This window comes from Orbicella franksi, chromosome 7 (genome assembly GCF_964199315.1).
Source record: "Orbicella franksi chromosome 7, jaOrbFran1.1, whole genome shotgun sequence".
Taxonomy (NCBI): domain Eukaryota; kingdom Metazoa; phylum Cnidaria; class Anthozoa; order Scleractinia; family Merulinidae; genus Orbicella; species Orbicella franksi.
In genome coordinates, this window is record NC_138151.1 from 21129556 (window position 1) to 21153824 (window position 24269).

The 24269-nt window shown below is 40.2% G+C and overlaps 3 protein-coding genes across 7 annotated transcripts in view; 1 reads left to right on the forward strand and 2 right to left on the reverse strand.

Moving 5' to 3' along the window:
- The window catches only part of LOC145492428 (uncharacterized), a 456732-nt gene that overhangs the window by 413917 nt on the left and 18546 nt on the right, over positions 1-24269 (reverse strand). The window lies entirely within an intron of this gene.
- On the reverse strand, positions 3839-7355 carry LOC145492403 (uncharacterized). Its single transcript, XM_081471853.1, has one exon. The coding sequence runs from the start codon at positions 6015-6017 to the stop codon at positions 5058-5060; it is 960 nt and encodes a 319-aa protein (XP_081327979.1). The 5' UTR covers positions 6018-7355; the 3' UTR covers positions 3839-5057.
- LOC145492261 (fibroblast growth factor receptor 1-A-like) overlaps positions 10150-24269 on the forward strand; it is a 75991-nt gene continuing 61871 nt past the window's right edge. For all 5 annotated transcript variants that reach the window (XM_081471640.1, XM_081471642.1, XM_081471641.1 and 2 more), the window contains exons 1-2: positions 10150-11269; positions 22089-22460. In XM_081471640.1, the coding sequence (XP_081327766.1) occupies positions 11197-11269; positions 22089-22460 (445 nt within the window). In that variant the 5' untranslated portion in view covers positions 10150-11196. The remainder of the gene's footprint in view (positions 11270-22088; positions 22461-24269) is intronic.

Here is a 24269-nt window from a genome sequence, read left to right on the forward strand (position 1 = left end):
TTTTGCCAATTCAAGTAAATCATCGATTGTTCTAACTGCATCAAATGTAGACCTTCCTTTGATAAAACCATTTTGATTATGGTGAATAAGTTCTGGCAGGATTGGCTCCAGCCTTCTAGCAAACGCTTTGGATGCAATTTTAACATCTACGTTGATCAGTGAGATAGGTCGCCAGTTCTTTATAAATCGTCTATCTTTATCTTTTTTCTCCAATAGGGTAATCATTGCCTGCTTTTGCGAAGTTGATAGTTGCCCGTGTTGGTGAGAGAAGTTTAGAGACTTTTCGAGATACTTTGCAACCACGTGCCAGAACGCCAAGTAAAATTCCACAGTTAAACCGTCACTTCCAGGTGTTTTGTTTTTCGGAAATGTCTTCAATGCTTCGTACAGTTCGGATCTAGTAAGTTGTTTATCTAAAGTCATTTTCTCTTCATCAGACAATTTTTTAGTATCCACTTCATTAAGGAAACGATCAATTGAATTCTCACCTAAATTATACGAGTCTCTATCATAGAGTTTTTCATAGAAATCATGAATCTCTTTCATTATTTCTTTTGGGTCTGTTATATATGAATCATTATCCACGGATAATTTCCGTATACATGTCTTTTTCTTTTTAGCACTTTCTAAATTTAAAAAATACTTGCTATTCTTTTCGCCCTCTTCATACCAACTCACCCGAGATCTTATGATTGCTCCTTGTGTTATATAATCATAATGGCGTTCGTATTCTGATTTGAGAACTTCTAAATCGCAGAGATTTTCAGCACTTGGGTGTTCGTCACATTTTCGCTGACACTCTTTTAGTCTAATTTCCAAATTTACCAGCTCTGACCTTCTCTCTTTTGCTTTCTTCTTACTATAACCAATCGTTTCATAGCGTATTTTATATTTTAAATAATCCCAGGTAACCCGCGGGTCTTCGATTTCTCTACTTTCGTCTACCCATTCACCGATTTTGTTTCTAATTAGGTCTACATATTCTTTATCTTCTGACAAACTTGCATTGAATTTCCAAAAAGACGGTCCATAGGTTGAGTTCTCTATACCATTAATGTACAACGTAATGGCGGAATGGTCAGATCTAATAGCAGGGATAATATCGACCTTATCAACTTCTTCCTGTATATTATTTGATATCAACCAATAATCTAACCGCCGTTGAATCATTGGAGTTTTCTGTCTCCAGGAGAAACGTTTTAATTTAGGGTTTCTGATTCTCCAGATGTCTATTAGATCAAGAGAAAAACATAGATTTTCTATCTTTTTGGACGATTCTTTCAATTTTGGAGATCCTCCCGATCCATCCAAATCTGGGTCGCGGATAACATTAAAGTCACCACCTATTATTATTTTGCAATCAGTGTCAATTTCCAATTTGTCGAATTCGTTCTGTATTTCGTCGTAAAAGATGCATTGTTCGTTGGTCTTATTTGGCGCATAGATATTCAAAAATAAAAAAGATTGACCTTGAACAAGACCTTTTAGAATGATATACCGACCTAGATTATCTTGTTTACATACCTCAAGTTTACAGTCAAGCCCTTCTTTGACTAGTGTTAAGACACCTCTGCTGTGTTCAGAACCATGACAAAAAAACAAGTCTCCTCTCCACTGGGATTTCCAGGTGTTTTCCACCTCGGATGTGCTGTAGGTCTCTTGTAGAAAAATTATATCAGCTTTATCCTTCATACACCAATGAAAAAGTGCTTTTCGTTTATCAAAAGATCTTATCCCCCGAACATTTAAGGATAGGATACCAAAATTTAAATTAAGTTTTGTAAATTTTTAAGGACATATTTAAGTGAAAAGGCGAGCAGTTGCAGAGAATGAGATAGTAATCTTTAGTAGATGAGCTAATGAAAAAATTTGCATGTCTCTTGAACAAGAAAAAGGTAAAACTAATTAATATTGAAAAGGAAAAAAAAACAAAAGAAAAACATTTATAACACCTACAACTACAATTGAACATGTATGTAAAACAGTAGCCAGCGATAAAAGCTGTTAATTGCGCTACTAATGGAATAGGTCTTGCACGCATTGCGCTAACTAGATGACACGCATGCAGCTCCATTTTTAAGAACAAGTGTGAATGAGGCTTACATGTTATGAATACCTAGATAGAGAGTTTATGTTCCAAAGAAATTAGAAGATTCGTATACCCTCAATAAAAAGTTTGTCCGGCTCTGATCTTTTGAAGAACGCCGATTTTCCGTCTTCTTTTGCTTTTTTGAACTTAGGCATTAATTCCTTTCTGCGGTCCACAATTTCTTTCGGAAGGTCTGGCGATATTCCGAAACCAGTTCCTTTCAGCTTTCTTGCACTTGACATGACTCGCTCTCTGTCGGAGTATCGCAAAAAACGTGCGATTATTGGTCTTGGTTTTTCTTGCGATGGGTCGCGCTTGCCAATGCGGTGCACTCGTTGATACTCAAAAGTTAATGTAGTAAATTTTCCAAGCGCTGATTGGCTCAGTGATCTGAGAACCCAGTTGAAGGCGTTTGTGGGCGGAGTTAATTTGTGAAGCAAGAGATTTTTCTTAGCGCTGTTTTCTCGAATAAATTTTTTCGCTTGAAGCAGACACTTTAAAGAGTTACAACTCAAAGGGGATTTGTTTGATTGCCCTCAAATTTGGACAGTAGCTAGATTAACATATAAAAACCAAAAACGTGTCTGCGAATTGTTTATTTCGAAATATTTTTTCTCCGAGAGCAATTTTTGTACGATCACTTCACATTTTTTAAATCCTATTTTGAAAATGTTCTGTAACTTTTTACTGCAATTGAATATGGCAAAACGCAGACACGCTTTTTTAGCGCTTTTTGTCCTGAAACCGAGGAAAAAAATAAATTGGCGAAAAACAAAATTCGCTCTGACTTGTAGCTTCCAAAAGGCCGATTAGGACGCTCGCATTTAGTGGCCGTGAAAAAATCGGCACTTCATTTTATTTCAAAATTTTTAGTATGGTTTGATACCCAGCTCTATAAGCTTTAATTTGATATAGGGGTTTAGGTATCTACAGCTTAAACCGGACACGCTACATCGCTTGGACGTGAGACACCCCTGAAGGTATACGGTAACCTTAACTGGGTTCTCATGGTAACAATGAAAAACCTGCCAACAGTCGTCGTGCAGATATGCATGGTGACTTTTTATGGAAAAGGTAGCACAGATAGAAATGACATTAATCAAATAATGGCTAGCTTATCACTATCACTGTCATGTTAGTTAAATGTGCTCAGGCTTTGTCACATAAGCAATAAAAGATTCCAGAGTGCAAGCGAAACCTAAGTTTGACAACCTTAAATTGCTAAGCTGTCAAAGTATACATGACGTGTACCTGTATTAGTAACTGCTGTTGCAATGGGAACAAGATTTTGATTTCCAACGTCATTTTCTGCAGCAACATGGACATGAGCATGACATTCTACAAAGAAAATGCATTGGCAATTACATTCCAACTGTAAAGCACATCCCTAAGGGAAGTAAGTCTAAAGCATAAAAGTAAAAATGCTCAAATAAGTTTGTTGCACATTGTACATGTATGCTTTTAAAGTGATAAGGTGAGTGATGGGCTCTGACAAAACTCGATTGCATGATGCTATAATCAGACAGAGACATCTATTTCCATATATCCTGGTTTCAAATGTCATATAGAAAGTAAGGCTTAATGTTGTTTAGAGGTTTGTGAGTCAAACAAAAAAGAAACAGTACAGAATATTAAGCAGCAAATCAATGACAGTAAACCTATGAGATAAAATATAATTTACAGTATTTTAAATTCCTCCAGGAAACTAAGTGAAAAATTGCAAACAATATTTGGGCAAAATTGCAAAGGTAGGGATATCAAAATGGGTGTGATCAAATCAAATCAAATATCCCTCTTTAAACAAGCTGTACCTCTTTGTGTACTGTATTTATTTAAAAGCTGTTTACAATTAAAACTAGAAAGGCGTTTTTCTAAGTTGACTTTTTTTCCCACCCAAAATGTCAAGCCTAGGCGGCTGCTTATGGGAGGTGGTTGCTTGGAAGCGCTTAGATAATATTGGGTCAAAATTTGGCCTCATTAGGATATGCTAACTGCAGTGGGATCTCATTTCTAATTTTCTGTAATAAATATTATAACACATTTAAGGTCGTCTAATTTTACTTGTCAATGCAAACCAGAGCTAAAATGGCGAAAAAACCTAAGAAAGTAATGCTGTTTAGTTCACCTTTGCTGTAACAAATGATTTCCTTTGAATTTTCATGCATGCTAAAATACGGTGTACAAATAAAACCAACCGCAGCTCAAAATTGAAAATTTAAGACTAATCCTTTAATGATCATTTTCTAATGTAGGTCTATGATTCGATCTGTTTAGCTGCCACGGTATACATGACATGTGTACATATATCAGTAATCACTGGTGCAAAGGGAACAGGGTTTAGATTTCCAATGTTAATTTCTTCAGCAGCATGGTCTACCAAGAAAAAACGACCCAGTAAACTCTTTGGTAATTAACCAACTGTAAAGCACGGCACTCGGGGGAGTAAATGCTAAAGCATGAAAGTAAGAATGCTCAAAAAAGTTTCGTGTATATGCTTAAATTAAAGTGGCAAGGTGAGTGATGAGCTCTGACTAAAGATTTGCTGGATTGTGTGACATGTTAACCAGTTAAAGACATTTATTTTCATATATCCTGGTTTAAATTAAACTACGTAGTAAATGGTTCGCGATTCACGCACACAAAAAATATTTAGCTGCAAATTTATGATAGTAAACCCACGAAATAACATATAGTTTGCTGTACCGTAAATTCCGAGAAATTGCTTGAAAAATCCACGAGAAACCAGATGGACAGAAACCAAAACAACAAATTAATCGGTAAACAAACAATCGACAGTCCAGAATTCCTCTTTAGGGACAATGTAGCAGAAGCATCTTCTATTTCACAGCCAGTTAATTTCGATGACTTGACTATATGCCCTTTTCAACTATTTCGAACGTGTGTAATGGTCATTTTGCTCGTCTGAGCGGTCATTAAATGTGTGTGACGTAACCATTACCCAAGTGCTTTAAGGACAGAGTTGCCAAGCAACATAAAGCATTATTTTACCTGGAAATCTCGCCTCATGCTGCTCCACGCATGGACTTCGTCTTATTTCTCGCAGCCGTTCCCTCTCTATTTCTCGCCGCTCCTCCGTACTTTTTCTTCTTATTTCCCGATGCCATTCTCTTTCTCGAGCACTCTCCTCTTCACTCCTGTTCCTTCTTATTTCTCGTAGCTGCTGTAATTCTGCTTCCCTTTCTTCTTCCGTTCTGTTGCTTCTGATTTCTCGCAGTCTTTGCACTTCATTTTCACGCTCTTCTTCCGTTCTGTTGCTTCTGATTTCTCGCAGTCTTTGCACTTCACTTTCACGCTCTTCTTCCGTCCTGTTGCTTCTTAGTTCTCGCAGTCTTTGCACTTCACTTTCACGCTCTTCCTCCGTTCTGTTGCTTCTGATTTCTCGCAGTCTTTGCACTTCATTTTCACGCTCTTCTTCCGTTCTGTTGCTTCTGATTTCTCGCAGTCTTTGCACTTCACTTTCACGCTCTTCTTCCGTCCTGTTGCTTCTTAGTTCTCGCAGTCTTTGCACTTCACTTTCACGCTCTTCTTCCGTCCTGTTGCTTCTTAGTTCTCGCAGTCTTTGCACTTCACTTTCACGCTCTTCCTCCGTTCTGTTGCCTCTTATTTCTCGCTTTCTTTGTAGCTCAATTTCACGTTCTTCCTCCGTCCTGTTGTTTCTTAGTTCTCGCAGTCTTTGCACTTCACTTTCACGCTCTTCCTCCGTTCTGTTGCCTCTTATTTCTCGCTTTCTTTGTAGCTCAATTTCACGTTCTTCCTCCGTTCTGTTGCTTCTCGTTTTTCGCCGCTGTTTTAACTCCGCTTCGCGCTGCTCCTGCGTGCGGTTTCGTCTCCTTTCCCTTTGTCGTTCACGTTCTCTTTCTCTCTTTTTCCGTTTCTGCTCTTCTGTCATAGTTCTTCCAGGCATCATGTAACCTTGACTGCAACCTTATTAGTCAAAATTAAAAATTTTCTTAAGATATGCCAAAAATTACAACACAGAGCAACAAACAGCTCTAAACAAATCAAAAATAAACACTCAGCTTTAAGTTATCCCTCCAAAGATGCTTGACTTAAATAACCGCGTAGCCACCAATGTGGTCCTGACCACAGCTATATATGTCAAACCTGTTTTAAGCTTAAACCGGCGAAAATTGCAGGAAAAAATATTTTCCAAACCGTTTTCCACCTAAGCACGGCAAGCGTCAACTAACCTGAAGACCTAAAGTTGACGTAGCATCCCGTGTAGCCGCGTTGAGCAACAGAAAGCCCGCGAAAAATTTAGCCTCGTTTTGGTTTAGGTGTCCCATTTATAGCCGCCATGTTGGGCAACTCCGCCGTCGCCCTCGTCGTCGTCGTCGTCGTCGTCGTGCGTACGCGCCCACGAGCAATACCGCTGGCCATGAAAACCTTGAGAAAATCTATTCATGGGTTTCTTTTTCTTTCCCATCTGAGTACGGGGCTCCGCTTGGCGGCCCTTCGGGCCGCCGGAGCTCCGCTATTAAGAAATCTCTAATTTCAGTTTTGAAAATCAATTCTCGATATTTACAGTCCCATCGTCTTAAATATTCACGAAAAGGGATTTACAATTCCCAAAACCATATCAGATTGTAAAAAGTGAAAAATGTGAAACATTTTGTGTCTCCAAGCTTCTAATTTGGCGCCAAAACTGGGTCGCCGGCGCCCGGCTTGGCAACTCGCTCGTCCTTCGTCGAGTGTCGCCGGGTAGGATAATAGTCGTCTTATTTTGAACATAATATGCTGTTCCTCGTCAAATTAAACCCGGAATTCTCAAGTTAACTATTAGAGGAGGCCAAAGCAACTTTAGCGCTGTCTTTATTTTGCTAGCGGCGAAGAAAAAGGCTATTATCGTGTCGTTTCGGTAGGACAGCTCAGTTTTGACTGCCGCTCGTACTGCGGGCGCAGCCGCCGTATGCAAGGCGAATTCGGCTATCCATGTTTAGTATAACGGACCCGATAAGCTATTGGGCCCGAAGTTACCGGGTCTTTCGAGAAACAGGCCCCAGATTACAACAAGTTAACCTGACATGTGCCCGCGATCCCATCGAAAAAGCCGTGCTTGACCAGCGGTCAACTTAGAAAAAGTTACCTCGACTCTAAGCCTGAGCCCGCGACATGGTCTCCTCGTGATACTGGTCAGCGGATACCTTGTTTTGACAGGTGTTAATTGACCCAAACATGGACGTCCAGTATCAAATGTGTACGCTGTAAACAAAGGCTGCATTCCTCAATCGACGTATTAGCTAGAGTATGGCCGCCATGTTGCGCGACGATGTCGTTGGGCGCGCGCTCGCGAACCACGCCGCTAGCCATGTTGACCATGAAAAAAGAGTTGCTTGGTTGCTTGCTTGGAACAACGGAACAGAGTTACAGGTCTAAAGAGAAGAGCAGTCAAAAATTTCTGCGCCGATGCAGCCTCAGGAACATCATCTGCTGGTTTATTCTGGAAAAAGATGAAACCTCGTCTTCCGAACAACAAATCTAACACTGATGGCACAGCTAACATCCATCTTCTGGATGATGGGAAACTCGTATCTAATCCCAGCAACGTATTTAACGACTTCTTTGTAAATCCAAGGATACAGGACTCAGCCTTGAGCTTAACGGAAGAGAATTTCGGCGACCATCCTAGCATAGCAGCAATTAAAAGCAAATCATACAACCTTGACTTTGCTTTTAAGGAAATCAACAAGGAAACCGTAACCAACTACGTATTAAAAATGAATGCCAAGAAATCCACTGGCCCCGACGGTTTCTCTCCAAAGATTGTTAAACTTTCCGCTATAGCCGTGGCTACTCCGTTAACGTCTTTGTTTAATTACTGTATTCGCACGAGTACTCTGCCCAAAGAATGGAAAATGAGTAATGTCACCCCCATCCATAAGAAGGGCGATGTGACCGATAAAAACAATTACCGACCAGTCAGCGTTATCTCTGCAATCTCTAAACTATTTGAGAAAGTGCTGTTCGACCAGATATACGCCTCCTTTGCACCAATTTTCTCGCCCAACATGTCGGGTTTTCTTAAGGGACACTCCTGCGCTACAGCGTTGATCAAATTAACAGATGATTGGAGACGCGCACTTGATGAAAAAAAAGAAGTGGGTGTAGTTGCTATCGATCTCTCCAAGGCCTTCGACTGCATTTGCCACAATCTGTTGCTAGCAAAGTTAAAAGCGTATGGCTTGCAAGAACCAGCCCTACAACTTTTAAGATCATTTTTGCATGACCGTAAACAAAGGGTAATATGCAATAATACGTGTTCTAGCTGGTCACTTTTACAGTGCGGCGTCCCGCAGGGAAGTCTCGTTAGCCCCTTACTGTTTAACATCTTTATGAACGACATGAACGAATCTGTTTCCGTCTCTTCCCTCCGCCTCTACGCGGATGATACAACCGAATATATGGCGGACGAAAGTCCTCTTGTGCTTCAACACGTCTTAAATCAAGACATGGAAAAACTATCTACCTGGCTTAACTACAACTATCTTCAAGCCAACGGGGACAAGACACAAGCAATGATTCTTGGGAATTCAACATACAATTACGATTTGGAGTTTGATGGCACCTTAATCGATATCAAAGAACATTTAAAGATCCTTGGAGTATGTCTGGACAATAAGTTATCTTTCAAAGAACACACAAATGTAATGCTGAAAAGAGTATACGCTAAGATTGCGCACTTCGTCGCCTCAAGCGCTTAGTACCCATAGATACTTTATTACTTTTATACAGGAGCTTTATAATACCACATTTTGAGTATTGTAATTCTTTACTGATTGGTATAGGTAAAACGCTCAACAAAAAAGTGGAAGACGCTAACTACTACGGTCTACGAACAGTAATGAACACGGGGAAAACTTCTAATTATGAGTCATTACTCAAACTGCTGGGCATGAGAACGCTAGAACATAGACGTATTGAACAATCTCTGATAATATTTTTTAAGTGTTTTAAAGAAAATGGCCCACGTTATATCACCAACTTATTCAAGCCCCGGGTCACGCCATACAATCTTAGAAGCAGCGGGCTAAACGTAGAACAACGCCCTTATAATAGTAGATTCTTCCACGGCTCGTATTCTTATCATCTCTAGAATTTGGAATCAGTTACCGCCGGCAGCAAAAAATGCAGCAAACGTTCCAGCTTTTATCAATCATCTTAATACAATAAACTTTGGTGGCTGCCAATGCAGTTCTTGTCTTAAATGATTCCTTTACATGTTGTATTTTTATCGTTTTTTAATATTGTATTTTCAACGCATATTTTTTAAGATATTAATAGTATGATAATTTTGTATTTTTTAATATATAGTTTTTAAATCTTTTTTTTAACATGTATGTCAAACACTTTTATCATGAGCCCCTGGCTCGGGAGACTTGGGCAGCCACTCCCCGTGTTCTTGACGTAAAATAAATTACCTTACCTTACCTTACCTTACCTTACCTTACCTTACCTTACCTTACCTTACCTTACCTTACCTTACCTTACCTTACCTTCTTTTTCTATGCATAAATGTGGTTTTCTTCCTATAGTTATGGGGCTCCACTTGGCGACCCTTCGGGCCGCCGGAGCTCCGCTATTATTCTACAAGGATCAGGGAAAAGCATAAGCCTGACTACCAAAGTCACCAAACTTGAATACAAACCGGAAGGAAACAGCAGGGGCTAGGACTGTTTCAGAGCTGTACATTGCACTCTGCATGATCTGAGATTGTCTCACCAGTTCTATTTTGTAAGTACCAACAGCAAACCGTCTTTTGACATCAAGTGAGCAAGTCTATCTCCAATTGCGTCAAACCATTGCCCTTATTCCGCACAATTGATTTTCGAGTCGACATAAAATTTTGTTTGCAAAGGAAATCGAACTGCTCTCTATGAGTTTTTATTTTCACCATTTTTGGCATAAATGCATAAATGGCCCTAAATAATGACACGATGTTCAGAAGGAAAACAGGCTTACCCCTGCATTTATTCTCTCTCATGCGTGTTGTGTGACTCAATTTTTGGAATGGCGAGGAATAAAACACAAATAACGGTGATAAACATATTAAACTTACGCATTTTAATAACTTGACGTTTCGTATGCTACGCAACATACATTTTCAAAAGTGGAATAAAGACCGTTACAATTTTTGAAAACTATATATGAAATGTAAATAAGGGGTCTGGAAACGAGATTAAGAAACATCTGTCCCTACGGTTCCGAAGAAAGATATTATCATCTTATTACCTTACTTAGGTGTAAAAAGTGACCAAATCTCTGAGCGTCTGAAATCATGTGTATACATTTTCTGTTCATTTGTCAATCTTAAGATAATTTTTCAAAGCACTCGCCGAATCAAATCTTTCTTTCAATACAAGGACCGTCTAAATCGTTCACAGAAATCTAAGGTCATTTATAAAGCTGCTTGCTGGGACTGCAGTGACTTTTACATGGGCAAAACAAAACGACGGCTTCATGATAGGAAAACGGAACATTTCAGGGCTCTCACTAAGAATGACCCCACATCAGCCATTGCCGACCATATAAAAGCCACAGGTCACAACATCAAGTGGGATCATTTTGATATTCTAGCTTCTGCTAAAACAGATTATCATTGTGAAATTAAAGAAACTTTGCTAATCCAAGAACTTAAGCCGGCTCTTAATGTAAACGTCAGCAGTGAGAAGCTGACACTTAATTAATAAGCTTAGGTTTTTATTGTTTTACTGTTAAGAAACAGATGTTTCTTAATCTCGTTTCCAGACCCCTTATTTACATTTCATATATGGTTTTCAAAAATTGTAACGGTCTTTATTCCACTTTTGAAAATGTATGTTGCGTAGCATACGAAACGTCAAGTTATTAAAATGCGTAAGTTTAATATGTTTATCACCGCTATTTGTGTTTTATTCCTCGTTAAACTACGATGGCCCAAGAACAAAAGCCTTTTTGGAATGGCGTTATGCGTGACGTGATCAGGCTGATTAAACATGGCGACGATGACAATTGAGACTGTTATCTAGCGGCGACAAACGAGTGTTTTTGTCGTTCCTTGAGTGACTGCGACACCACCGTTTAGAGAGTTGAAAGTTTTCTGTGGGCTGATGATCGCGGTAAACGTTCTTTCGTCTAGCTACGCCTTATATTTCATCCTGTTTCCGATACTTCCGCATGCAGGTACGTTTCAGTGATTCAGTACATCTGTTTCATTTGCTGCACGAAATGAAAAAGAATGGTGTTGGTGACAAATATGGACAAATTACATTCGTTAAACTAGAAGTTAAAGTCTGATCACAAATAGGCTTAATATAAGCATAAAATTATGTGAAGGAATACATGTTTTTAGATGGTTGTCTGAAGCCCATATTCACAGTTAATACAGAGTAGGCCCAGGTCAAACGTCGAACTAAATCGGCGATTCAAACGGGGTAAGGCTCGAATTGAACTCAATTCGAATTTAGTAGATCGACCAAGCATCGAACTTAACATGAACTTAATTCACTCAGTTTAGTTCAGCTTTAGGTTCGTCTCATGTGAAGTTTGACGTTTGACCTGAGCCTTGGCTAAGTTTGAATTTATAATACGATTAACCTAAGTGTCCGTCTTATTCCGTGAAGGGTTGATGTAATTCATTAAAAGATAAAACAAAGCTTTCTCTTTTTATCTACCGCGAAATCATCATTAGCCGAAGTTATTTGAGATATTATTATGGAGAATTGAGGTCAATGCAACTCAAATGAGGCGGTTTCTGTAAAACCAAACAATGTAGGCTGTGTTGGCAGAGCCTTGAGTAACAAGACGCCTAAAGGCGATTCCGTGGGAGGCTTTGGCTAGAGAGCGTAGCATTGGAATGAATTGTGAAGTTACAGCAAAGTGCCACGATTAGTCGGTTAGATCAGCCATAGAAATCATTGCAGAAAGTGTTGAAGAAACCGTTACTGTGTTTGTAGTGGAAAACAGGGTAGGCGGAAAATTACTGTACGAGCAGAGTCTCCTTCCCCGCCTCCTATTTCTTCTTTCCGGGTGATCTACAACATGGAACGAGAGTGTGCATGGTGTTTAGAAATGGCATCAAAACTAGCTGAAGTAATATTACAACGTGGAAAATGGAATTTTTTTTTTTTTCTAATGAGGCCATATCTTTGAGACAGGAATGGTAACGCAACGTTTTCATTATTTGAAGACTAAAATATTGTGAAGGGCTGTATTGCCGTCAATGAACGTAACGAATCTACTAAAACATTGACAGGCTAAAGAACTGAGTGTCTGTTATATAATTAGAAGCTCTTTTCAAGAACTGAAGTACATTAACAAAAGTTTTGATTGTCCTTAGAGGCTCACTTGTGCGAGAGAAAAACATAACGTAACGTAACGTAACTGGTTGATAATGTGTGCTTGTTTATTCGAGATAACGAAAGGATTAAAGCTTCCATGAGAAGGATGAGGAATTTTTCTTAAAAAATATTTCCCTTTGTATTTATAAATGTTAACAGTGGAACACTGAAAATAAAATAAACATCGGCTGTAATAATCCTTCTCGCAAACACTATTTACATGTGCGTTCTTGTAAACAGGTAAGCTCAATGTCAGCAAGAATACGTACACAAAACCTTAAACATACACGCAGCATGACTGTCGACTCATGGATTGAACTGTAAAAGGTTCGATAAAGTAAAACTCTCGAGGCTTAAATATCTTTAATTGCAAACCAACAAATATTTCAGCGAATTTTTGAAACGGTTGGTGTCGATGTTTTCCGTGATGGACTCCTTGATTAGGAAAAGTGCTTCTGTAAATGCTTGTTTGATCAGTACTGATAATCAGTCGCCTAGATAGCCAAAGGAAGTTCCAGATGTTTACACTATTTTCCGGCCGCCATATTTGTGTACCACGGAGGTACACCTTACCGTGGGCAAACCTTACCGTGGCCTGCCACAGGTATCCCACGGAACAATACATCAAGTTGTTATTGGTATCAAGCTTTGGAGGTCATAAATGATGAACGAGAGCAGTTTTCCCGGGGGTGGGGTACTCCTTGGATATTTGATGAGAGTGTACCACACGGATTTCTAAATCTTAGCCCTTGTTACGTTCTTTTGCATACCTGTTTCAGTTTCACATCGCCCAGAATACAATTGTGTTCCCGAGGCGAAGGTGTGAAACCATTTCCCCTGTTCCGCTCAGCTAATTTTCGATATGACATAAATTTTGTTTGCAAAGAATATAAAACTGCTTTCTATGATTGCGTTTTATTCATCATTTTTGACATAAATGCAAAAATGGCCCTAAATAATGACACGATGATCAGAGGGAAAACAGGCTTTAATACTCCTACAGGCACTCTCTCTCATGCGTGTTGTAGGCCCCGTCCGCACTTATCCGGATATTTTTGAATCCGCAACTTTTTCTTTCCGGATACGGCTTCCGTTCACACGCATCCGGCGAATTCGGCAGCGAATCCGGATATTTTTTAATCCGTTCTCCAGAGTGGAAAAAAAATAAATCCGCAACGAATCCGATAACGTGTGGACGATGAATCCGGATATTTTCGAATCCGATGACGTAGCAAAATCGTGTCCAGGCTCTTACCCAACAATAAACCAACATGGCGGCACAACGTGTAGGCCTAGTTTCTCTAGAGTGAATTCAGATATCATCGGCTGCGTGTGGACAGGCGAATTCGATTTGAATACGCTACGTGTGGACGGGGAAATTTTTGAATCCGGAAAGAAAAAGTTGCGGATTGAAAAATATCTGGAGCCCCAATCAGATTAGGGCTGCTAAAAACAACCAATCAAATTGCCGCTTGTAAAAGTGAATCATGTGTGGGAACATTTCATCCCGATTTTACAACGGCCATCTTTGTTTTTCTACAAACATTAAACATTGCCGATGCTGCGTTTACTATGGTTAAACCCAATACTTTGGAGATGGGTTTCAAAAGAGTTCAGAATTCGATAAATCAGCCAAGGATCACAGTCTAACATGTCATCAAGGCTTTGCTTTTCGCATTGAATGTAATTTCGAATAAAATGGGCCTTGTCCGCTCAACAACTTGGTGATTTTCAGGGCAAGAACGAATGGTTTCAGTGCAAAATGCACTATTTCGTCCGTGATGGTATTCGCCAGGTTCCCCGTCGATATAATTTGCATTACGTGAAGTTATCGAAAAACAGAATTAAATCCAAAACATTTGTGTTTGTAGGGGTGGATCCAGCGACTTGTGTGACTAGTTTCTACCAAAATAAATTTTTCCATGAGACTCGAAATCGAAATCGAAAGGAGTAGCTCTGAGCTTGCAACGGGGTCCGGGGGCATTCTCACCCGGGAAATTTTTGAAACTTGGATGCTATGTAATGCAATCTGGTGCATATTTGGAAATATACTTAGGATCAAAACAAATATGAAAATTTGCTTTCAATCCACAAAATTTAGCAATTTTTCGTGGCAAACACTTACTGAAAAACATTTTATAAAAAAAATGTGCAACATATAGGTGTTTCAACATTAATTCAGTTCGTGACCTTAGTCACGAACTGACTTAATTATTAAGAGGCCCTGCCCCTAAGAAACGACCGATGATTTCCGGCTAAAAAATAAAATCGGCCGATTTTTATCTCCCAAGTAGAGGTTACCGAATACTATTTAAAAATGAATTTCTTTTGTTTCAGTTTCGCTCTAAACCAAAAATATCGAGCCGCAAACTTTTTCCGTCTGATAGCAGCAAAATCAGACCGAAAATAAGGCCCCACAAAAAACTGTTTAGAAATTACTATTGCAAAGCAAAATAATGAGAAAACTACACAGTGTTGAAGAAAAAGGCTTTTTAATGCAATATCATTCGATAAACATCAAAAAGCTGCCGAAGCGATTAAAAAATAAAGTTTCAAATATTGCATACTAAATTAGATGGAACGTTGGAGCTGCTTTTAAAATAATTATTTCTCAGAAGTTCAACGCTTTTGAAAGCAATAACAGTGATGAATCAGACATTGGAGGGATATACATCACGTTTCTGAAAAAACATAGTAACCTCTACTTGGGAGATAAAAATCGGCCGATTTTATTTTTTAGCGGGAAAATCATCGGTCATTTCTTAGGCGCAGGGCCTCTTAACTCCTTGATTGCGTTGCTGATTGTTTCTTCTCCACAAAGACGGAAATCAACAAACTCTTCTAGAATATTCTTTGAAGAGTTGACATAGCGGAGGACAAGAGACAGGTTTTCTTTGTTGGAAACGTCCGCTGCCTCGTCAGCCATAACAGAAAACATTCTGGTTTGTTTAACTTCCGCGATGTTTGAAGGAATATAATTCCTCACAGTCTCCGTAATCTCGTCCTGTATCGTTTTGGAGCTGTAAGTGGCATTTCTTGGCGCATTATCGAGATGTTCCTGAATAAGTTTTACATTACCACTGTCGATACGAAACTCCAGAAGGGCTTGAAGTTTCCTTGGAGATTGCTGTCATCAACAAGCCGAGGACAGTCACACACACACACACACACACACACACACACACACACACACACACACAACAAGCCAAGGGCATTTCACGAGCCTTTCCTGTCGAAACTTTCGCGCTTTCCAGAGGTTTCTTTCGACGCGGGAAACTCGAGAAGTAGATCTGGCTTCCAGACGCTTTCAATAAACCGAAACTTTCCAGCATCGGTAAACGAGGCAATGACTCTGTACACGGTACCGATATCAAACGGCGCGCAATCTTCCTTTCGACAAACAGGCTGACGCTCTCTTGAAAGTAGCAAGGCCATGACACGTCACTCAGATTGAGTAGTTCACGACCAGTGCACGGTAAACGCAGCAGCCAATGGGAAGAGACTTTGACTGGTGCACAATTTTGCTCAGCCAATGAAAGAGAGTTTTGACTAGTGCACAAGAAACAATAGAAAATTTCCAGTTGTGCACATATTGAGCAGAGATCTACGGAGGGGGAGGGGGAAGGGTGAGGAATGGGGTCAGTGAAACTCTAGGCGCTGGTCCGCTGGAGGCTGGCAAAAAATGCAGTGCAGTTGAGATTAACAACTTCTGTAATATAATTAAACACCTGGGACGAATTGGCATCTTCTGGCATGGTTTTCTTAGTTTTTTTTAAATGTCTTAACTATTCTGACTAGTTTCTGGAGACTAGTTGCACTAGTCTGTATCCAGCCCTGGTTTGCGCAAAGTGTTTCAGTTTTCTGAAAGTCTTAATTAAGTAGCGCTGTTCACGGAGTAATACTGTCTTCTCGTTGAAACGTGTCTTGGACTCGATATAGAAATACTCATTTGAAGTGGTTTTCTCTTACGGACGGCTAGTCATGTCATGAATGAGAACACTGCTGAGTTTTGAAATTTGTTTTTATCGCAGGTAAATGTAACAAGATATTTCATTGTTAGGCCCGTTCCAAACGCCGCTCCATTCATGCGCCGAACCTAACTGATGAGTTAAGTGCGGCAGAAGAACGGAGTTTGAATCAGTTTGGTTTGGTAGGTTAAGTTTGGTGTGGCAAACAACATTAAATTCGGCAGGGTCTGTCGCACTATGCGACGTTGGAGCGGCAACTGATTCATACGGCGTTCTCCTCATGTGTCGAACCTATTGCATAAATTACTGTAATTTATTTTTCATATAACGGGACTCGTGATTGGCTCAAAATTGACTGGCGTGACCAGTCATGCATGAAGCTCAAAGTCGTCGCTAAAAATAAAGACAACAAAATACCAGTGTACCTTCGATTTATGAGAAACAGGACTGTATAAGCGAGTTTCTTTAACGCAAATTCGGTTTTTGCTTTTTCTTCGTGATAATAGCCCAGCTTATTAGATTTCTCTCTAACAAGTCGATTTAGCCGGTCATTAAAGATGGCGGCCATAAATTTTCTAACTCCTGCAGCACTGTTTATTCTCGCTGTTACAATGTACACAGGGCAACTAAATCGTACTCTTCCTCAAGATAAAGTGATTGACTTTGGACTGAAAACAACGCTTGCCGCCAAGGATCCTCCTGGGATAGGATTCGAGGCGATAATAAGAACTCATCGTGAGCAGAGATGGAGGTCCGCCATCTTGAAACGGGATCGTACTCCAAGTTCGTTCCTGGTGCTCTCTCTCTTGCTACTTAGCGGTAATGTCGAACTGAATCCTGACCCACATTACAAACATCCTTGCGGATCCTGCACCAAACCGGTGAAACCTAATCAGAGAGGTGTCCAATGTGATATTTGTGACATTTGGTATCATACTCGCTGTATGCTAATGAGTCCTGATAGGTATGAAGGCCTAGCCACTTCATCAGCGGTACGGATATGCTCAAGTTGTGGTGTACCAAACTTCTCTAGCACTCTACTTGATGCTGACAACAACATGGAACTTTCAAATTCCTTTTCAAGCTTAACACAAGGTAAATTATCTGCCAACCCAAGTTCTTTTAGCCATTCAGACATGCTGGGTGTCCTGTACGACTCATCTTTGCCAAGAACAAACTCGGCGAAAAGTTCCCGATCAGTGAAGAAGAATATATCTATCCTGAACGTCAACTGCCAAAGTCTACCGGCTAAAAGAGAAACATTTCTACATCTGATTAACGATGCAAAACCTGATATAATTATTGGAACTGAATCCTGGCTATCTCACGAGCACAGCAACAATGAGTGTTTCCCTACAGAGACCTACCAGGTAGAGAGGAGAGATAGACCAAACGACCCTCACGGCGGGGTGTTTATTGCTGCTAAAAAAGACCTAGTACTTGTGAGAGAAAGTAACCTGGAAACAGAGTGTGAACTGCTCTGGTGCAATATTCATATCACTAGATTTAAGACACTCCATATAGGAGCATACTACAGACCGCATGTAGGCGATGAAAACAGCCTCCAAGAACTGGATAAATCACTTTCTCTAATAAATCCTGCCCATGATATCCTGCTCGGAGGGGACTTCAACCTCCCAGGCTGGGACTGGAAAAACAAAACCTTGAAAACCTGCCCCTTCCCTACACTACATCACCAATTTGGGGATCTACTCGACGATAAAGGGCTTATCCAAATGGTCGAAGAACCTACCAGGAGCCAAACTATACTAGACCTAGTAATCACTAATAATCCATCTAGAGTTCGCCATGTCAAGGTATTGCCTGGCATATCAGACCACGACTGCCCAATGATAGATCTAGACATACGTCCCATTCGCTACAAACAGAAACGGCGAAAAATACCACTCTATAAGAGGGCACGATGGGATAGCTTTGAGGCAGACCTCCAAACCACAACTGAGGTGATAGATCTTAACAAAGATACGTTGTCGGTAAATGAACTATGGCTTACGTTTAAAAACGCCATTCATGACGGCACCCTAAAACACATTCCACACAAGACATGTAAACACAAGAACAACTTGCCGTGGATCACGCCTAGCATTAAAAGGCTAATCAGGCAGAGAGACAGAACAAATATCAAGCGAAAAAGAGCAAGAGAAAGGAATGCAGTTGGAGCTTCTCGTCTACTTGACCAGAAGATGAGAGAGCTAAAGAGAAAAATCCTGAGGGAATCTACGAAACAGTATTGGGAGCATGTCGAGTCTATCATCTCACCGATGGAAGAAGACACAAATGACTTCTCCGGAATGAAAAGATTCTGGTCCTTCATCAAACACAGCAGAAGGGACAGTATGGGTGTCGGGTCATTGAAGAAAGATGGCACAACAATATCTCATCCCAGAGATAAAGCTAATATCCTAAACATGCAGTTCCAGTCAGTGTTCACACGTGACAATCCAGACGCACAAGACATACCGATGATGTCATCGCCGTTTGCCACCATAGACGACATCCAAATAACTAGGGCAGGAATCAAGCGGATGTTAGACCGGCTTAAAATCCATAAGGCACCCGGACCGGATGGTATAACACCTCGAGTGATGAAGGAGCTCTCAGAACCTGTAGCCTCCATTCTTACTATCATATTTAAGAAGTCGTATGAAAGCGGAGAAATCCCAGACGACTGCCAACATCACACCTATCTATAAGAAGGGCTCTAAATATGATGCAAGTAACTACAGGCCTATCTCCCTCACGTGTGTATCAAGCAAATTGATGGAGCATATCATAGCAAGCTCAATCATGCGGCACGCCGATAACCACAACATCCTTTACCCCCTACAACATGGCTTCAGGGATAGAAGATCGTGTGAAACACAGCTTTTGGGATTCGTAAACGACCTAGTTAACACTATGCATGCTGGATCCCAGACGGATATCCTGGTGATGGACTTTAGTAAGGCATTTGACAAAGTCAGCCATCCTCGTCTTGTTACCAAGCTGAAGTATTATGGAATTGGTGGTAGGACAAACAGATGGGTCCAATCCTTGCTAAGTGGCAGAACACAGAGAGTTGTCCTTGAAGGAGAATTTTCAGACGACGCCGAAGTACTTTCTGGTGTACCACAAGGTTCTGTCCTGGGTCCATGCTTATTCCTTTTTTATATAAATAACCTACCTGAATCCCTTGCCTCTAACATTAGACTATTTGCTGATGACACCATTGTGTACCTGACCATCCACTCAGACAGTGACACCCAAGTACTCCAAAGAGACCTAGACAAATTAGCCGAATGGGAAACCCTATGGAAAATGGAGTTCCATCCAGACAAGTGTGAAGTACTTAGAGTAGGGCGCAAGCGTGCTATGGTACAAAATGACTATATTCTTCATGGTAAGACATTAGCAACAGCTGACTCAGCCAAATACCTCGGAGTTACTATAGCATCAGACCTGAGATGGAACAAACACATCGACACCATCTCAAGTAAAGCTAATAGAACTCTTGGATTCCTGAAAAGGAATCTAAAGATTAACTCTACTGCACTCAAGTCCACTGCCTATAAAACATTGATCCGACCTACCCTCGAGTATGCCTGCACCGTTTGGGATCCTTACACACAGGGAAACATCTATAAGCTCGAGATGGTGCAGCGTCGGGCAGCGAGATTTGTTCTTGGCAGATACAACAACACATCCAGCGTAGGGGACATGCTATATGAGCTCGGCTGGACTTCCCTCCAAACTAGGAGACAGACACTTAGACTCTGCATGATGTATAAAATTCATAAAGGCTTGATAGCCATGGACGCACAAGAGTTCATGACTCCACTTCAAAGGAGATCACGGCACGTAAATTCAGATGCGTACAAAATTCCCCGCTCAAAGACGGACTACCACATGTACTCGTTTTTTCCCGAGGACGATACGAGAGTGGAACAGCCTGGCCAATGAAACAGTAAATGCACCAAACTTGACGGCCTTCAAGAAAAGCCTGCCGCCTGACCAAGGCCAAACCAAACGACGTTGACTTTGACTTTATTATTATTATTATCATCATTATTGCTATTATTATTATTATTATTATTATTTAGTTTTTATTATAACATTTTAGCCTTATTTTAATTTGTAGTTTTTTATTTATACGCTCACTAGAATCTTCAGAATTGAAGGAGGTGAGTCGCCCAGGAAGAAGAATACAAAACTCTGAACCTTGAGTTTGAATTTGTTTCCTTAAATATTGCTATAACAGTAGATAACAGCGAAATGTTGGTCACAGCTTTTCTATTTGGACAGAGTTCGTGAATTCAAAACGCATATTTTCTCGTCGAAAATTGTTACTACCGGCTTCCCGAATTAAGCTCGACGCAAGTACGCCGTCTGAATCAGCCGTCGCTCCAAAGTCGCTCTAAAGTCGAACTTTATCAAGTTTGGTTCGGCTCATGAGTGGAGCGGCGTTTGGACCGTGTAATGATCAGGGGTATTTCGTATTAGTACAGAGTACAGACATGCGCATTGTACCGGGACTCGGTAGCCATGTTGGAATAAAAACTTGGATGTTGTTTACTGGAGCTGTGTTTATCTGAATCCATCGTGCTCTTAGAACAAGATTATTACAGACCGGGCCTTAGTTTCAAATGCTAACTTGACACTTTTGTTTTTCACGCGCGAGTGGTTGCAATTAAAACTGACGACGAATCAGTGACTCTTGTTCACACGGTCAGAATAAACAAACACGAAGCCAATTTATCGGCATCATAGTTAATAGAGGGGACTGGTTATGAAGCCCGGCAAACATCAGAGGAGCAAACAAAGATGTCAACATTTATGTTTTGCGCTCATACACTATGCATGAATTGCCTAACCAACACGTTTCTGTTGTTTAGTTCCTCGGTACGGAGTAAACAACTATTATGTTTGTGCACGGTCAAGGCCGAAAAAGTGAACAAAAACACACAACAAAGAACTTTGTTGGGTTTCATAACCATTCCCCTCTATCGGTCACCCCAAACCGCAGACCATACAGACTGCAGACTGCAGACCGTGCAGACCGTGCAGATTGAATACTTTTTTGCTAACACTTGACTCACTTATTTCACTTCTAGTGACAAAATAGTGTTCAATATGTCCTAATGCTTGTTATTTATCCTTAGGCGGCACAAACTCAACATCTGACTGTTGATTCACGCGTTGAATAGACTTTCTATGCGAAATTCCCTTTACTGGTCCTAAATATACTAAAATCAAGCTTGGTTTTTTTTCGATTTTCTTAGTCTTCGTTCTCCTCTTAAAGTGCCACTATGATGAAATTCTCTATATCCATATTTTTTTTACATTTTCGTACACAATAGGTCTTTCCTACATATCCTGCCAAATGTCAATCTATTACGGACATTAGAACTCGCGATTTTTGGACCTTTATTTGCGAGAATTTACGGCCGCCATTAAGACAATTTGAGAAAACGATGTCATTTTCTCAAAACTGTTACTGTAACTGTCACTGTAATTGTAAGAGAAAATACATGTACATCAGAGTACCGCTGGGACAACAAGAACTGACATAACAGGGTATCTGTCTTAACCAGCTGTCCTTAGGGTGGGGTTCCATTGGACTTGTTTGTGTTCTTTTATTTGACTGTTGGAGTACTTCATGTTAGTAACACCTATTATTTTTCATATCTGCAATAGTCTGTCCACTGCAATTCACCTTGCCCTTTAAGGGAAACAAGGTGACTGGAGTTCTTGGATCATCTATTAACTTCACTTGGGCCTTTCATGGAGGAAACACAAGGAATGTTCAGTGGGGAACGAAAAAAGATGGTGCTGTTGACATTAAAGATGTTCTGGTTTCCATAAACAAGCTCCAAACAATCGCTATTACACAGAATCCTCTATACAGTGTACGTGTGAGGGGAGACTGGAATGGAAGCAGCCCTGGACAGGCCACTTTCACACTGAACTCAATCCAGAAAGCAGATGAAAGGTTCTACGTTTGCCAACTTTCACCTGACAGTCTTAGTGGACAACCTGTTTATGATACTGTTCGGTTGCTTGTTGTGGGTAAGTGAACAAAATTAATGGTAAATAATCTCCTTACCAATTTCTCCCCCAAAATCTGTATTTTATTTTCAATTTACTATCTAAAACTAAAAGATTGTACTGATAGTAGCTTCAAACTTGGATCTGATATTGTAAAGCAGTAAGTTGCTGTTTTTGGGAATTTACAGTTTCGTGTTTTACGTAAGTACAAGTCAGTACATTTTCTTAATTTATGGTGTAGCTTACTATAACCTGCAAGTGGAAGTAATTCATACTCCCAACATTTATTGCATGATAAGTGTGCATTGAATGTGAAGTACATATAATTAACATACGGTACCAGAAGTATATATTCCCGAAGCGTATAACTTTGATCCAATGCTGGCTTTTTTTAGCGAAGCAATTAAAATTTGCTTTCTAATAATGGAGTGTTGACTACCGTTATGCACAGTTTGTCATTTCTGCTGGAGCAATGGCGGACACATTTGTCTGCTTATAGCGGAGCTTTCCACGCTGGATGCTACATGTATGATGATTTTTCTTGAAATGACTGAATATTCGTAAACAACAGACTGGTGTTCTTTTCAAGGTAATCCACTACACTCCGGCTCCCATTCGCTTCTGTAACCAAACATTTTTGTAGCTCGTTGCGTCAACGGGACGGATTAGCACTATCAACTTGGGCCTTGCAGAACGGACTTGACTGAGAGAAAAGCTTGGCAGAGCTCACGCGGCCATTCGTTACTTTAGTGTCAGAGATAAAGGGCAGTTTGCACAACTTAATAGTAAGATCTGAAATTCAGGAGAACCATATGACTTACAACAAAATACATAACTATATTGAGTTAACTAGAACACAAATTTCTTAACATTTAAATTTTTAAGATCAGTTAAAGGATATTGCTAAACACGATAAATTTTACAGCAATGATACCCTGTGGGATCACCTACCTTATCTTGGTTGGGCAGTCTGTATGTGGTGGTGTTGGTGAGCATAATGATAAAGAAGAACAAGTTGCTCTTACTCAACGAAATACAGCTATACGCTGGGCTTGCACTTGAAGAGGAATTCCTTTTTTCGTCAGCAAGTACCAATTTAGCACTTTTGATCACACTGACTCAGTAAGTACATTATAATGCGAATTGTCTTTTATTTTGAGATCAACATAAGTTTGCTGTTCAAACAACATGTCCGCATAAAGGGTGAGTCGTGGTCGTGACACCTCCCACTACCGGAGTAGTTGAACTGATATCACCAAGTCTTGGATTGAAATTCCATTGAAGTATGATATTTTTAGCCTCTCTTGGTAATACCCTATTTACATGGTACGTGTTGCAACTATGGTAACGAAGTGAACACCTGATTTCCTTTTAGTTGTAGAAGTTCAGAATTACATGTCTCTCGTGTTGTGGCGTACTTAATTACATGATGTATGACACTCTCCCAGGCCGACAAGATTATATATGATACAACATGGTTCTATGTAAAAAGAGAGAAATGACTGCAGTAAAGCACAAAGGTATAAGGATAGTATTACATAGTCCCACGGCAAATCTAATATTGTTCACTTAATGTTAATGGTCATTCTGATCGTTCCTTGATTCTCTGTATTTGTTAGGGGATTGGACACCAGTCTAGAGTAATATGGGATGTAGAGAGAGAGAGAGCGCACGAGGAGGAGATTAAATGTTGAGTTAGCTTATGTGTCGTCGTCTCTTCACGCAATAACATGATACCAGGAGTGAAGAAAATAACGGAATTACCGCTGAACTACTTCTAATCTGCTGTGAAACCTGCTTGGAGGATCCAGGAGGGAAATCTGTAAACAT

What these genes read in the sequence shown, in the direction of transcription:
- LOC145492403 (XM_081471853.1), bottom strand. Translation starts at nt 6,017, where the DNA reads ATGATGCCTGGAAGAACTATGACAGAAGAGCAGAAACGGAAAAAGAGA.